Source organism: Myotis yumanensis, unplaced genomic scaffold, assembly GCF_028538775.1.
Source record: "Myotis yumanensis isolate MYYU_CA2020_CCGP unplaced genomic scaffold, mMyoYum1.0.hap1 SCAF_20, whole genome shotgun sequence".
NCBI lineage: Eukaryota > Metazoa > Chordata > Mammalia > Chiroptera > Vespertilionidae > Myotis > Myotis yumanensis.
This window is the reverse complement of record NW_027223771.1, coordinates 8,653,585-8,669,416: the sequence shown is the minus strand read 5'-3', so window position 1 is coordinate 8,669,416 and position 15,832 is coordinate 8,653,585. Positions and strand designations below refer to the sequence as shown.

General features: G+C 57.1%; 1 protein-coding gene across 1 annotated transcript; it reads left to right on the top strand.

The window, feature by feature from the left end:
• Window positions 1–590: 590 nt before the first annotated feature.
• Window positions 591–14,274, top strand: LOC138998555 (transient receptor potential cation channel subfamily M member 1-like). Its single transcript, XM_070400707.1, has 9 exons — window positions 591–707; window positions 813–944; window positions 2,959–3,210; window positions 4,205–4,379; window positions 5,632–5,652; window positions 5,879–6,023; window positions 6,736–6,938; window positions 7,193–7,325; window positions 11,476–14,274. The coding sequence occupies exons 1-9, from the start codon at window positions 591–593 to the stop codon at window positions 12,731–12,733; spliced, it is 2,436 nt and encodes an 811-aa protein (XP_070256808.1). The 3' UTR covers window positions 12,734–14,274.
• Window positions 14,275–15,832: the final 1,558 nt, after the last annotated feature.

The following is a 15,832-nucleotide window of genomic DNA, read 5'->3' as shown; positions in this document are numbered from 1 at the left end:
CGCGGGACCGCGGGGAGCCCGAGCTCTCCGCTGGGCGGGGCGGAGCACTTACTGTGGATTTTTAAAATATATTAAAAAGAAAAAACTTTAAAATTGATTTCAGAGAGGAAGGGAGAGAGAGAGGGAGAGGGAGAGAGAAACATCCACGATGAGAGAGAACCCCGGATCGGCTGCCTCCTGCACACCCCACACTGGGGATGGAGCGTGTAACCCGGGCCTGTGCCCTGACCGGGAAGCGAAGTGTGACCTCCTGGTTCACGGGTCGATGCTCCACCCCTGAGCCACACCGGCCGGGGGGGAGGGGGGGGGAAGGAAAGAGGTTTATTCAGGTGCCACGGCCTGGGAGGATGGCTGACTCCCATCTCAGACACCACCTCCGCTTTCTGCCCAAGCCCCGGATTCTCACAGGGAGAGGGAGGGGGCGGGAGGGGGCAGGGTGGGGTGTCTTTCCTTCTTTCCATCCAACCGTCGTGCCAGCGTGTGGCAGGCTCGGGCCCTGTCCACTCGTCTTCCCAACGCTCGGTGGGCACCGCCCCCCGCACCAGCCATCGCTCAGACCTCCCGTCTCTCCCGCCCGCCCGCAGGTTATAATGGGGATTCTCCTGCCCCCCACCATCTTGCTTCTGGAATTCCGTGCCTACGACGACTTCTCTTACCAGACGTCCAAGGAGAACGAAGACGGCAAAGAGAAGGAGGAGGAGAGTGTGGTCAGTGTTGCCCGGGTCACAGGAGGGCCGGTTTGCTCGCATTTCACCGTCATCCCCGTTCCCCGTCCCCCGAATTTGCAGCCACCTGCCGGCCCTGTCTCCCAGGACCCGAATGCGGACGCCGGCTCCAGAAAGGGGGACGAGGAGAGCGAGCACAGGAAGCAGCGGAGGATCCCCATCGGCACCAAGATCTGCGAGTTCTACAACGCGCCCATCGTCAAGTTCTGGTTTTACACGGTGAGCCCCCCCCCCCCCCCCGCACCCCGTAGCGTTTGCCCCGTGGCCTGTTGAGAACAGCGAGATGCGTGAGAATCCAGGACAATATCAAGGCCTGGAGGAGACTAGATGTCGGCTGGTGAGCACAGGAGCCGTGGTCGGCAAACTGCGGCTCGCGAGCCACAGGCGGCTCTTTGGCCCCTTGAGTGTGGCTCTTCCTAAGCCTTAGGAGGACCCTCATTAAGGGAATAACAATGTACCTACCGATATAGTTTAAGTTTAACAAATGTGGCTCTCAAAGGAAATTTCAATCGTCCTGTTGATATTGGGCTCTGCTGACTAATGAGTTTGCCGACCACTGGGCTAGAACACGCGCCTGAAATTCACATCATGTTACCAACTCATGTGACCTCAAAAAAAAAACAACACAACTTAATTTTTCAAAAAGAGTCTGGCCGGCGTGGCTCAGTGGCTGAGCATTGCCCTATGAACCAGGAGGTCAGGGTTCGATTCCCCGTCAGGCCACATGCCCGGGGCTGTGGGGCGTGCAGGAGGCAGCCGATCCATGGTGCTCTCTCCTCATGGATGTTTCTCTCTCTCTCCCCCTCTCCCTTCCTCTCTGAAATCAGTCAGACATTAAAAAAAAAAATTAGCCTGCTCTGTTTGGTCAACCATTGCATGAACTCACCCCTGATGGCCGGGCAGGGCCCGACCCGACCCCACCCCGCCCCCGTGTGAGAGCAGGGGTCCTTCCGGAGCGGGCTCTCCCCCGGCCGCGGCTCACGGGCCTCCCATCTCTCAGATCTCGTACCTGGGCTACCTGCTGCTGTTCAACTACATCATCCTGGTGCGCATGGAGCGCTGGCCCTGCCTGCAGGAGTGGGTGGTCATCGCCTACATCGTGACCCTGGCCCTGGAGAAGGTCCGCGAGGCAAGTGTTCCCGCGCCCGCCCCGCCCACCTCCACCGACTGCAGCTCACACGCAATTTTTTTTTATTTTTTAAACCAGTTTCCTTCCTTCCTTCCTTCCTGCCTTCCTTCCTTCCTTCCTGCCTTCCTTCCTTCCTTCTTTCCTTCCTTCCTTCCTTCTCTTAATAATTATATATATATTGATTTCAGAGAGAAAGGGAGAGGGAGAGAGAGAGAGAGGAACATCAGTGATGAGAGAGAATCATGGATCGGCTGCCTCCTGTACACTCCACCATAGGGATGGAGCCCACAGCCCAGGCCTGTGCCCTGACGGGGAATCCCACCGTGACCTCCTGGTTCATAGGTTGATGCTCAACCACGGAGCCATGCCGGCCGGGCTGAAGTAGTGATCTTTTTAATCGGCAATTTTTCACTCGCCCCTGCCTTCCCCCATCCAAGTTGCAAAGAGGAGTCCTGGCAGCTGAACATCCCCACCCCCGGCCCCGCCCTCCCCACGGGGTGGCCTGCGCTTCCCTGGGACCACGCGGCCCATCCCCGCTCCAGATTTCCCTCCTGGAACGTCCGCTCACAGGCGCCCGTCCAGGGCAGGAGGAAGACGTCAAGGGGCAGCTCCCCTCACTGCAGCGAGGGCTTCGTTCCCAAGGCATTTCCTGGGAGCTTGCGAAACACGGATCGAGGAACAGGACTCCGAGGAATTTCCCTTCCTAGAGATCTTTTTTTTAATATATTTTTATTGACTTCAGAGAGGAAGGGACAGGGAGAGAGAGAGAGAGAAACATCCATGATGCGAGAGAATCACGGATCGGCTGCCTCCTGCACGCCCCGCATTGGGGATGGAGCCCGCAACCCAGGCATGTGCCCTGACCGGGAATCGAACCTTGACCTCCTGGTTCCTAGGTCGATGCTCAACCACTGAGCCGCGCCGGCCGGCCGGCTGCTTCTAGAGCTCTCTGCCCGCCTGAGAGGACGGGTGTTGGAGGCCCTGAGCGGGAAAGGGAGCGTGTCCCCTGGGCTGTCCCAGCGCTCCCGTGGGCCTCAGATTCGGAGAAGACGGGGCCTCCCGGACGGCACCCCCCGCTCATCGCTCCTGGGCGTTCGTTTTCAGATCCTCATGTCGGAACCAGGCAAACTCAGCCAGAAGGTGAAGGTGTGGCTCCAGGAGTACTGGAACATCACGGACCTCGTGGCCATCGCCGTGTTCCTGGTCGGGGCCGTCCTGCGCCTGCAGAAGCAGCCGTACATGGGCTACGGCCGGGTCATCTACTGCGTGGACATCATCTTCTGGTACATCCGCGTCCTCGACATCTTCGGGGTCAACAAGTACCTGGGGCCCTACGTGATGATGATCGGGAAGATGGTGAGCACCGAGGCCCGGGGTCCCTGCAGACGCCGCGGCTGCGGTTAGCACACGGGGCCGGGCCTTGCGCCTGGCTTCGTTTCATTTCATTTGGCTTTTCCTTTGTAGTTGGTTTCCTCTTCTTTCTCCTCCTCCTCCTCCTCCTCCTTTTTCTTCTTCTTCCTCCTTCCGCTTCCTCCTTCTACCATGGCTTTTTAGAGAGTGGAAGGGATGGGGAGAGACAGAGAGAGACATGGATTTGAGAGAAACACATCGATTGGTTGCCTCCTGCACATGCCCCGTCCAGGGCCAGGGACTGAGCCTGGAACCGAGGTACATGCCCTTGGCCAGAATCGAACCTGGGACCCTTCAGTCCATGGGCCTATGGTCTATCCACTGAGCCAAACTGACTAGGGCTCTCTTTTAAAAAAAAAAATATTGTTATTGATCTCAGAGAGGAAGGGAGAGGGAGAGAGAGATAGAAACATCAATGATGAGAGAGAATCATTGAGCGGCTGCCTCCCGCACGCCCTCTAGTGGGGATCGAACCCACAACCCGGGCGTGTGCCCTGACTGGGAATCGAACGGTGACCTCCAGGTTCATAGGTCAGTGCTAAACCACTGAGGCACGCCGGCCGGGCGAAGAGGCTTTCCTGGTCCTTGTGGAGCACTGACAAAGTCTTTGGGTTGAGCAATGGCAGGAACCATGTGAACTTGAGACCATCAGAGACCCATTCCCTTTGATGGACAGGTGATTGACATGCTGCACTTTGATTGACATGCTGCACTTTGATTGACATGCTGCACTTTGATGGACAGATGATTGACATGCTGCACTTTGATTGACATGCTGCACTTTGATGGGCAGATGATTGACATGCTGCATTTTGACTGACATGCTGCACTTTGATGGACAGATGATTGACATGCTGCACTTTGACCGACATGCTGTACTTTGATGGACAGATGATTGACATGCTGCACTTTGACTGACATGCTGCACTTTGATGGACAGATGATTGACATGCTGTACTTCGTGGTCATCATGCTGGTTGTGCTGATGAGCTTCGGCGTGGCCCGCCAGGCCATCCTGCACCCGGACGAGGAGCCCTCCTGGAGGCTGGCCCGGAACATCTTCTACATGCCCTACTGGATGATCTACGGGGAGGTGTTTGCAGACCAGACAGACCGTAAGACTAGAATTCATAGTAAGACTCGCTTCCCTGCTTCCCGGGCAGCTGATAGAGCCCCGTGCACGGAGGAGAGAGCATGTGCGCCCTGGGGGGTAGAGCAGTTCTCTGTCCTGCCATGGACGTCACGTGACTTTTATGACGTGAGTGCAGGTGGCCAAATGGAGGTGTTGTTGTTGTTGCTAATCCTCACCCGAGGATATTTTCCCATTGATTTTTACAGAGTGAAAGGGGGAGGGGGGGGAGACAGAGAGAGAGAGAGGGAGACATTGGTGTGAGAGAGACACATCGATTGGCTGCCTCCTGCACGTGCCCTTGACCGGAATCGAACCCGGGACCCTCCAGTCCATAGGCCGATGCTCTATCCAGTGAGCCATACCGGCCATTCAGAACATGTTATTATCACACCTGTCTCCAAGTCCACTACTGGTAAGCCAGAACATAAAAATCTAATTTGGTTCCAAAGAATATTAGCTAGGTAAACATACAACAGAACAGTAAACACAAATGCTAAAATTCCTGGACCCAGACACAAGTTGTAATGTTGTTGGTATCTAAAAAATTAAATGGGGTCATGGGAGAAGGTAGAGGTAAACTGGAAGCTACACTGTTTTCAGAGAGAGAAAGGGAGAGGGAGAGAGAGAGAGAAACACCAATGATGGAAGAATCATGGACCGGCTGCCTCCCGCACGCCCCACACTGGGGATGGAGCCCGCAACCCGGGCCTGTGCCCTGACCGGGAATCGAACCGTGACCTCCTGGTTCATAGGTTGACGCTCAATCACTGAGCCACACCGGCCGGGCTAGGTTTTTGATCCTTGGTCTGATGACTACGTACTTATTTTGTGTTTACTCGTGCCGATGAGGTGTTTGGGTTGTGGTACTGAGGGTGCCTGATTGGCTAACCTGCGCGTTAAGATGATCATCTGCCAGCAGCCTCTTGTCTTTCTCCCAGTATTTTTAACTGCTGAGCGTTGGCTGTTGCTTATGACACGCGATAAAGTAAATATGCATGAAATACATACATATAAACATACATATATATACGTGTGTGTGTGTGTGTGTGTGTGTATATATATATATATACACATTTCCTAGAATTAATAGTGCGGACAATTCTTCTCAATAGACCACAGTTTCCAAGCGTGAATCTGTAAGCCCAGAGCGTGAAGTCTTTGCATGTCTTGTGTTGTTCATCATGTTACTTTTCTCTCAACTGCCATCTCGTTTTCTCCCCTCAATCGCTCTATAGTCTACGCCATGGAAATTAATCGTAAGTTTACCCAGAATTTATGACTCTGCCCGGGGCGGGGGCCTTCTTCCCGCTCACCCACTGAGCCACGCCAGCCGGGCCCTGACCTCCTTGATAGGAGTTGCTATTTTTCACGGAAGAAGGAATCGTATTAAAAAGGAAACGGGTCCCGTAATAGCCCCTGCGAGTTAGTTCTTCTTTTCATCCTGCGTCAGCATGAGCGCAGACTGACCGACTCCCGTTTCAGCTCCTTGCGGCGACAACCAGTACGACGAGGAAGGCAGGCGGCTCCCGCCCTGCATCCCGGGCGCCTGGCTGACCCCGGCCATCATGGCCTGCTACCTGCTGGTGGCCAACATCCTGCTGGTCAACCTGCTCATCGCCGTGTTCAAGTGCGTGTCCCGGCGGACGAGTGTGTGCTTGGTCCTCATCCCTCTACAGCAGTGGTTCTCAACCTTCCTAACGCCACGACCCTTAACGCAGGTCCTCATGTTGTGGTGACCCCCGATTTCACTGTTACAAATTGAACATCATGAAAGCAGAGTGATTCATCACAAAAACAATATGTAATTATTGATGTGTTTTCCGATGGTCTTAGGCGACCCCTGTGAAAGGGTCCTTCGATCCCCAAAGGGGTCGCGACCCACAGGTTGAGAACCGCTGCTCTACAGGTTTCCTGTTTCGTCCCAGAACTCTCCCACGCGGCCGCGGATTCACACAGAATTTCACTAGAGCGTGGGAAAGGGCGGGATTTTTTTTTGTTTGTTTTTTAATCCTCACCTGAGGATATTATTTTCCCACTGATTTTTAGAGAGAGAGGGAAAGACAGAGAGAAACATCGATGTAGGAGAGACTTATCGATGGGTTGCCTCCTGCACGAGCCCTGACCAGGGCCTGGGCCGGGGAGGAGCCTGCCACCGAGGTCCGTGCCCTTGACCGGAATCGAACCCGGGACCCTTGGGTCCGCAGGCCGACGCTCCATCCACTGAGCCGCACCGGCCGGGGCCAGCTCACTGAGTCTTGTCATTTCGTGGTAACTAATCGCTCTGGAAAAACCACATGGGGCCCAGCCCACGGCTCACGGAAAACGTGTCCTTTTTAAAGCAACACCTTCTTCGAAGTGAAGTCCATCTCCAACCAGGTGTGGAAGTTCCAGCGCTACCAGCTCATCATGACGTTCCACGACCGGCCGGTCCTGCCGCCGCCCATGATCGTCCTGAGCCACATCTACATCATCGCCACGCGGCTCAGCGGCCGCTGCAGGAAGAAGAGAGAAGGGGACCAGGACGAGCAGGACCGCGGACTGAGTAGGTGCCCGTCTTCCTAACGGCCCACGTCCCCCCCCCCGGCTGGCGGGGCTCAGGGGTTGAGCGTCCACCTGCGAACCAGGAGGTCACGGTTCGATTCCCGGTCAGGGCACAGGCCCGGGTGGCGGGCTCCATCCCCAGTGGGGGGCGTGCGGGAGGCGGCCGATCCCTGATTCTCTCTCATCGTGGATGTTTCTCTCTCTCTCTGCCATCAATACAAACATATTGAAACCAAACCACGCCGGCTCCCGCAGAGCTGTTCCTCAGCGAGGAGGAGCTGAAGCGGCTGCACGAGTTCGAGGCGCAGTGCGTGCAGGAGCACTTCCAGGAGAAGGAGGACGAGCAGCAGTCGTCCAGCGACGAGCGCATCCGCGTCACCTGCGACAGGTGGGCCTGGGGCGCAGCACCGCCCGCTCAGGGCCCGGCTAGGCGGGGCCCCTCCGCCCCGTCCCGAGGGGGCTGCCCCAGTTCGTTTGCTACGCGCTCCCAGCCCTGGCCGGTGTGGCTCAGTGGATGGAGCGTCGGCCTGCAGACCCAAGGGTCCCGGGTTCGATTCCGGTCAAGGGCACGGACCTCGGTGGCAGGCTCCTCCCCGGCCCGGGCCCTGGTCGGGGAGTGCGCAGGAGGCAACCCATGGATGTGCCTCTCTCACATCAGCGTTTCTGTCTGTCTCCTTCCCCTCCCTTCCACTCTCTCTAAAAATCATGAAAACAATATCCTCGGGTGACAATTGGTTAATTGGTCCAGAGTTGAACCAACAATGTGGGCAGAAGGGCAGCAGGGAGAGGCAGCCGGGCCTCAGGGGTGGCTAGCTCATCCTCATAGTCCTGGGCGCTCAGAATTACAGGCTCCCGAGGAGACTCCTATGTTTACGGATTAGCACAGACACACGGCAGGGCTTCAAAGGAACAGCTCAGCGCGATTCCCAGTCTAGGGCCCTAGGATCACAGCGGAACGCGGCGATGCTCCGTGCGTGGTCAGGCCTCTGCCCCCTCCTGGACCTCGCCACCTTGTAACGCAACCAGCCAAACTCAAGGGCTGTCACACCATCCCTTGGCCGTAATGCGGTACATTTTCTTTTTTTATTCAAAAATATTTTTTTTATTGATTTCAGAGACAAAGGGAGAGGGAGAGAAGAGAGAGAAACATCAGTGATGAGCGCATCATGGACTGGCTGCCTCCTGCACGCCCCCCACCGGGGACTGAGCCTGCCCCCCGGGCACGTGCCCTGGACCGGAATGGAACCGGGCACCCTTCGGTCCGCAGGCCGATGCTCTAGCCACTGAGCCACACCGGCCAGGGCTTTGCTGAGACTTGGAAACGCTGCCTCGCTATTGGAAATGCGACTCCTGAGCTTCCAAGGTCTACGCAGTGTTCCTTCGTGGACAGATGAGGCGCCCGCCGTCGGTGATGGGAAATTTCCACTCTTAGTTAGACATGGGCTGGGATTGAGTCACAGCCAGTCAGGGACAATGGAAATGTTGTTCCCTCTGCCGCCGCCTCTCCCCCAGCCCCTCCCCCCGGCATTGCTGGGATTTTTGCCATTCTTGGACCCGGGCTCCGGGAATGTGACCATCAGGTCACTACCAGATTGCATTTTCCCTCCGGGGGCTCCGTGCCCGAGCAGTGGGGATGCACGTGTGCCGGCAGGAGACAGGCCCCTTCCTGTTTCCCTGCGCGTTCCTGCCCGCCCCGTTGTTCCCTTCCTGGGCTGAGTCACAGGTGAATGCCGGGGACAGGGAGCAGGAGGCTCCCGAGGAGCTCAGCCAGGCCAGCGGAGGAGCAGGGAGATCACGTGAATTATTTGCACCTCATTTTTGGCACCCGGGGTGACTCTGAAATCAAACCTTTGAGGGCTCTGATGTTTCTTCCGTTTCTATAACTTTATATGTATTTGCATTTAAAATATACATTTTTATTGATTTCAGAGAGGAAGGGAGAGGGACAGAGAGAGAGAGAGAGAGAGAGAGAGAGAAAGGGAGAAGCATCAAAGATGAGAGAGAATCATGGATCGGCCGCCTCCTGCACGCCCCACACTGGGGATCCAGCCCGAAACCCGGGCATGTGCCCTGACGGGGAATCGAACTGTGACCTCCTGGTTCATGGGTTGATGCTCAACCACTGAGCCACGCCGGCCGGGCCTGGGTTCCATGGGTTCTTGCCAGGTTTGTGGATCTGGGTTAAGGTCTCGGGTTTCCTTGAGGCTGGATGGGTCATCAGCAACTCATGGCCTCGGCATCTTATCGGACAGGCTCTTCCCAAGAGACCGGGAAGAGAAGCTGCTGGGAGCAGAGGCCCTTACAAGGGAGACAAGAAGGAAAGACGTGAGGTAGTAACCGGAAGAGGCCCCGAAAGAGAGATCCGCACCCGCCTCGCAGAAAGGAGGCGGGTGATGCCCGGCCGGCGTGGCTCCGTGGTTGAGCATCGACCTAGGAACCAGGAGGTCACGGTTTGTTCTCGCTCAGGGCACAGGCCCGGGTTGCGGGCTCGATCCCCAGAAGGGGGCGTGCAGGAGGCAGCCGGTCAATGATTCTCTCTCATCATGAGTGTTTTCCATCTCCCTCTCTCCCTCTCCCTTCCTCTCTGAAACCAATAAAAATATATAAAAAAGAAAGAAAGAAAAGAAAAGGAGGCGGGTGATGCCTCGGATGCAGAGAAGGTGCTAGAAAGACACACAGGCAGGATGGAGGAGACGTCGGGGAAGGCCCCATGGGGATGGATGTCTTGATCTTGAGTCTGAAGGCCGATGCTCTATCCACTGAGCCAAACCGGTTAGGGCCGATGACTTGATCTTATAAGTGAACAGGAGTCGCTTGCACGCTGGGGGATGGGTTACGTCCTGGAGTCTCAAGGTGCCTTGTGAACGACACTCTGGATCCTTACCCGGCTTTGACAGCCAATCCAGAGAGACACACAGGCATCAGGTAGATAGAGATAAAAAAAAAATACCAGCTCTGTTAGTCATTCCTGTTGCGGGTGGAGGGTGTGGTTCCCTTCTTGCCGAGGACACACCCCAGAACGCGACACACCCGCTTGGTCGCAGGCAGCACAGCCGCCACGGGCCTCCCTTTCCCACGGGCAGATCCAGCTTCCCTCGCCGGCTTGGCGCACGAACAAGACAGAGGGAGCCCGGCCGGCGTGGCTCGGTGGTTGAGCATCCATCTGGGAACCAGGAGGTCTCGGTTCGATTCCCGGTCAGGGCACATGCCCAGAGCTGCGGGCAGGATCCCCGAAGGGGGTGAGCAGGAGGCAGCGGGTAGAATATTCTCTCTCATCATGGCTGCTTCTGTCTCCCTCTCCCTTCCTCTCTGAAATCAATTAAAAAAAAAAAAAGGAAAGGTAATCATTAAAAAACAAACAAAGGATGAGAAAGCCAGGAGATTGAGGACTTCGGCCGCGCTCCCTGTGCAATCTCCCGCACGTAGGTAAGCCCGGGCGGGCTCTGCCCTACAATTAACTTAAAAGGCAGCCCCGGTGAAGAAGTCGGCGGAGTTTAAAGGAGCTGGGTGGGAACTCGGGGCTGGATTGGGCGCCGTTTCGATCCGCCGGCCTGGAATAAGATGCCAGGGCAGGCCTGGGCTCAGAGCTCCATACAGAACACCGTGGGATGGTCAAGTTCCGACCGGGCCCGGGACCCCCACTGAGTATCATGTGTTCATGGGAGCAGTCAGCTCTGTCATCAAGGAAACGCTCCCGTGTAATTTCTGGGCCGCCTCCCAGGGGAGGGGGGATGGCTGTACGGGAAGAGCTGACGGCACATGAAACGACTTTTAACAACCGGCCGGCTGCACAGCTCCCAGGGGCGGAGCTCCGGCCTCAGAGACGCAGGGGCTCTCAGCGTGCGGACTTGGACCGGGACCTTGTATGTTGCAACGGAGAAGGGTCTCTGAAAGGCCAGTGAAGCGATGCCACGCATAGGGATCCTCTTGGAAGTTGCTCCAAAAGTCCCCCCAGTGAATACAGTGCTGTCCCTATCATTTGAATGCAATGGAAAGCGTTCTTTGCGATGCTTTCCATCCAATTTCAATATTTCGATGTAGCCCGGCCAGGGCGGCTCAGTGGTTGAGCGTCAACCTGTGAACCAGGAGGTGCCGGTTGCATTCCTGGCTGCGGGCTCCATCCCCAGTGGGGGGCGTGCGGGAGTCAGCCCATCAGTGATTCTCTCTCATCATTGATGTTCCTCTCTCTCTCTCTCTCTCTCTCTCTAAGATGGAACACTGTAGAAACATGTATCTATAACACCAGGTGACTTTTTAAAAAAAATATATTTTATTGATTTTTTACAGAGAGGAAGGGAGAGGGATAGAGAGTTAGAAACATCGATGAGAGAGAAACATCTATCAGCTGCCTCCTGCACACCTCCTACTGGGGATGTGCCCGCAACCCAGGTACCTGCCCTTGACCGGAATCGAACCCGGGACCCTTCAGTCCGCAGGCCGACGCTCTATCCACTGAGCCACACCGGTTAGGGCACACCAGGTGACTTTCGTTGAGGACCCGTCATCCGCTGAGTGACCCTCTCCCTCGCTGTCCCCAGGGTGGAGAACATGTCCATGCGGCTGGAGGAGATGAACGAGCGGGAGAGCTTCATGAAGACGGCGCTGCAGACGCTGGACCTGCGGCTCTCGCAGCTGGAAGAGCTGTCGGGCCGGGTGGCGAGCGCCCTGGAGACCCTGGCGGGGGTGGACCGGTCGGAGCTCACGCACACGCGCTCCCGCGCCTCCTCCGAGTGCGAGGCCACCTTCCTGCTGCGGCAGAGCAGCGTCAACAGCGCCGACAGCGGCGGCGGGTTCGGCGGGTTCCGCTTCCACTTCCCCGCGGACGAGCTGGGCGAGGCCCCCCTCCCCAGGCCCCTGGGCTCGGGGTTCGGCCAGAAGAAGGCCTTCTCCTTCCGTGGGAAGGAAGAAAGGGACCCCCAGAGGCACCTGGTCCCGGGCAGGCAGGTCAGCCTCCGCCTCCTCCCGGCCAGGAGCGCCCCAGCCACCCCCGGGGGCAGTCGACTCGCCTTGGACAACATCCAGGACCCATCGGAGTCGAAATCGGGCCCAGAGATTGGGGTTCCCGGGGACGAAAGGCGGACGGACTCGGAAAGGGAGAGGGAAGAAACCCAGTCCCCCAGTGTCACCCCCACAGCGGCCCCGCCTGCAGGGAAGAAATCAGATTCGCAAGACGCGCAGCTCACAACGGCGGGAACAGCACGGGTGGGAGGGGCTGTGTCTGGCCCCCCGGGAGACACGGAAAGGCCACGCTACGACCCCGGCCAGGCCTTCCATGCCTGTGGAACCCTGGAGTCCACGAGTTTTGTGTATTCCCACGGGAGGAAGCTGGCCGGCGGGGTTCACCGGTGGGGCGCAGAGGACGGGTCCCTCCTGGATCAGGCGTGGACCGCAGAGTGGAAATACCAAGTTCAGAGGATCACGCGGTCCCTCAGCACTGACATCCCCGCCTACGTGGTGTCAGAAGCCGCCAGGCAGGCGGAGCGGAAAGACCCATCGACAGACACCGAGGAGGAGGCTCATGGCGCTTCCAGAGGGGTCCCCTGGACCCCTCGCCTGTCCCTGGCCGTGACCGAGAGAGCGGAAAAGGGGAACCTGCTGACGGTGAAAGCAGACCAGGCGTCGGGGTTCCCGTCGTTAAGGTCCAAGAGTCTACACGGCCGCCCCAGGAGGGCTGCGGGCGTGCAGGGCGGGCTAGACACACCCGGGCATGCCAGCAGCGTGGGGAGCCTCGTCGCCGCGCCTGGGATGGAAACGGAGGCCCAGCCAGAGAAAACTTCCGCCGAAACGGAGTGCTGATGCGCTCGGCTTCTCCGGTTTTCGAAATCAAAGCCGCAGAGGATCACCACCCTCTTGGCCGTCGAGACGTCATCAGGTTATGAAAACGTTTGCATGAAAGATATTCGGCAACGTGGACGCGCGATGGAAATTTCAGGCAAAGCACTTCTGTGGATTCCCTGTGTCCCCCCCAAATTCCTACGTTGGAACCCTGACCCCAACGTGACTATAACTGGAGACACGGCCGTGAGGAGGTCATTAAGGATAGACGAGGTCATAAAGGACTGGTGCCCTGATAAGAAGACACCAGAGCCCGGCCGGTGTGGCTCAGTGGTTGAGCATCGACCTATGAACCAGGAGGTCATGGTTCGATTCCCGGTCAGGGGCACATGCCCGGGTTGCTGCAGGCTCGATCCCCAGTACGGGGCGTGCAGGAGGCGGCCGATCCATAATAGATTCTCTCTCTCTCCCTTCCTCTCTGAAATCAATAAAAACATATTAAACAAAAAGCCCTTTGAAATCAATACAAATATATTTTAAAAAGAAGAAGACACCAGAGTGCTCTCCAGCACTCACGGGCTTGCTCCGGCCCGCCCTCAGCCTCGTGTTAGAAGCCAGATGAAGAGCTCACACCTACCTTGGTCTTGAACTTCCAGCCTCCAGAACTGGGAGGAACCCATCTCCGCTGCCGCAGCCTCCCCGCCGGCCGGTGGAGTTTCTGTGGCGGCAGCTCACGCGGACAGGTACACCGAGACATCTGAAACGGTCATAAGGTTTAGTGAGGTCAGAGTCTTCCCACTTTTCAATCACGTGGTCACATAGGACAGTTACAGAGTCGAGGAAAACCCACATCAGGAGCAACCATTTAAAATAAAAAAAAAAATACAGCCCGGCCGGCGTGGCTCTGAGGTTGAGCGTCGACCTAGGAACCAGGAGGTCACGGTTCGATTCCTGGTCGGGGCACAGGCCCGGGTTGTGGGCTCCATCCCTAGCGGGGAGGCGTGCAGGAGGCGGCCGATCCACGATTCTTTCTCATCATTGATGTTTCTCTCTCTCTCTCTCCCTCTCCCTTCCTCTCTGAAATCAATAAAAAATATATATAAGTAAAAATAAAGAAACACCCATATATTGATTGAAGAGTGTGTGTGGATAACAATCCGTTGCCAACCAGCTTTACTGAGATGGAACTGACGTACGTCACCGTAGAAGCTTAAGGTGGACAGCCTTGCGATTTCACTGATTGTGAAATGATGACCACAATCGGTCTAGTTCGCGTCCATCATCACATGGATACAATGAGAAGAAGCCAAAGTATTTTTTCCCCTTGTCATGAGAACTCTTTGGATTTACTCTTTTAACAGCTTTCATATATATCACACGACCGTGCCAACTGCAGTCATGTTGTACGTGACGCCCAGAGGACTTACCCGTTCCAGTTATACACTGGGGGTTCAGACCGTGTACCCACAATTCTCCCATTTCCTCCTCCCCCAACCCGGTAACCACAAATCTGATATTTTCTTTTCTTTTGTTTGTTTGTTTAATCCATTTAATGTAGAGAAATCACGAACTATTCATTAAAAAAAAAACCTTGAATGTACGTGCACAATAGTGCTTTGAACACCTATAACCCAGTGGACTTAACATTTTAAAACACAATTTTGGTTCCTGTGCAAAATGGAATCGTGTGTCACGCAAACAAGTTCCCCAGAAGGACCAGTAGGGTTCTGAATCCAGAATACATTATTTTCAGGAAAAAAACAAAAAAGGCGACCTTTGGAATCTTAGTGTAAAACTTTGAAATATTTGCATTAGCAACGCTTGTCACAATGATTCACGCGGCCACTCTGGGGCTGCCTGGCGACGTGAATGGTGAAATGCATTAGGGTTTCATTCTCCAAAGTCTAAGAAGGGTCTAGTCTCAACTCACAGATTCACCGAAATGCCACCCCCCCCCCGGCCTCCCCCAAAGGCTGCTCCGGTTCAGGCCCCGGCTGAGGTCAGCCATGCCGATGCCCGGCGGGGGGGAGCCCAGGCGTCCTGGGCAATGACCGGTCCATGGCCTGTGGGGGCCCTCACTCCGCTAGGGCGCTGGCCCTTGGGCTGCCCACTCACATCCTTACGGGTGCGACGAGCAAGAAGAGAAAGGAGGCAACTTGTTTCACACCGTTTTCCACGTTAACGTTTAATATGAGGAGGTGGAAGTCAACCAACGAGACGGGGGGCCTGGGTTGTGGGCCTCAGTCATCAGTCAGTATCCCCGCATCCCGAACCCCATCTTCCCCGGTGTGGGGCCTCTGAGGGCTCTACATGCAGCCCAACCACGATGTGCTTTGGAGACGGGTCCCCTGTCCCAGGCTGCACCTGTCCCCCCTCCTGGGTTGCACGGGTCCCCCTTCCCAGGCTGCACCTGTCCCCCCTCCCAGGCTGCACCTGTCCCCCCTCCCAGGCTCACCTGTCCCCCTTCCCAGGCTGCACCTGTCCCCCCTTCCAGGCTCACCTGTCCCCCTTCCAGGCTGCACCTGTCCCCCCTCCCAGGCTGCACCTGTCCCCCCTCCCAGGCTCACCTGTCCCCCTTCCCAGGCTGCACCTGTCCCCCCTTCCAGGCTCACCTGTCCCCCCTCCCAGGCTCACCTGTCCCCCTTCCCAGGCTGCACCTGTCCCCCCTCTCAGGCTGCGCCTGTCCCCCCTCTCAGGCTGCACCTGTCCCCCTTCCCAGGCTGCACCTGTCCCCCCTCCCGGGCTGCACCTGTCCCCCCTCCCGGGCTGCACCTGTCACCCCTTCCCAGGCTCACCTGTCCCCCCTCCCAGGCTCACCTGTCCCCCCTCCGGGGCTCACCTGTCCCCCCTCCCGGGCTGCACCTGTCCCCTCTCTTGGGCTGTACCTGTCCCCCCTCCCGGGCTGCACCTGCCCCCCCTCCCAGGCTCACCTGTCCCCCCTCCCAGGCTCACCTGTCCCCCCTCCGGGGCTCACCTGTCCCCCCTCCAGGGCTGCACGGGTCCCCTCTCCCAGGCTCACCTGTCCCCCTTCCCAGGCTCACCTGTCCTCCCTCCCAGGCTGCACCTGTCTCCCTTCCAGGCTCACCTGTCCCCCCTCCCAGAGCCGACCCCTCCCACGCT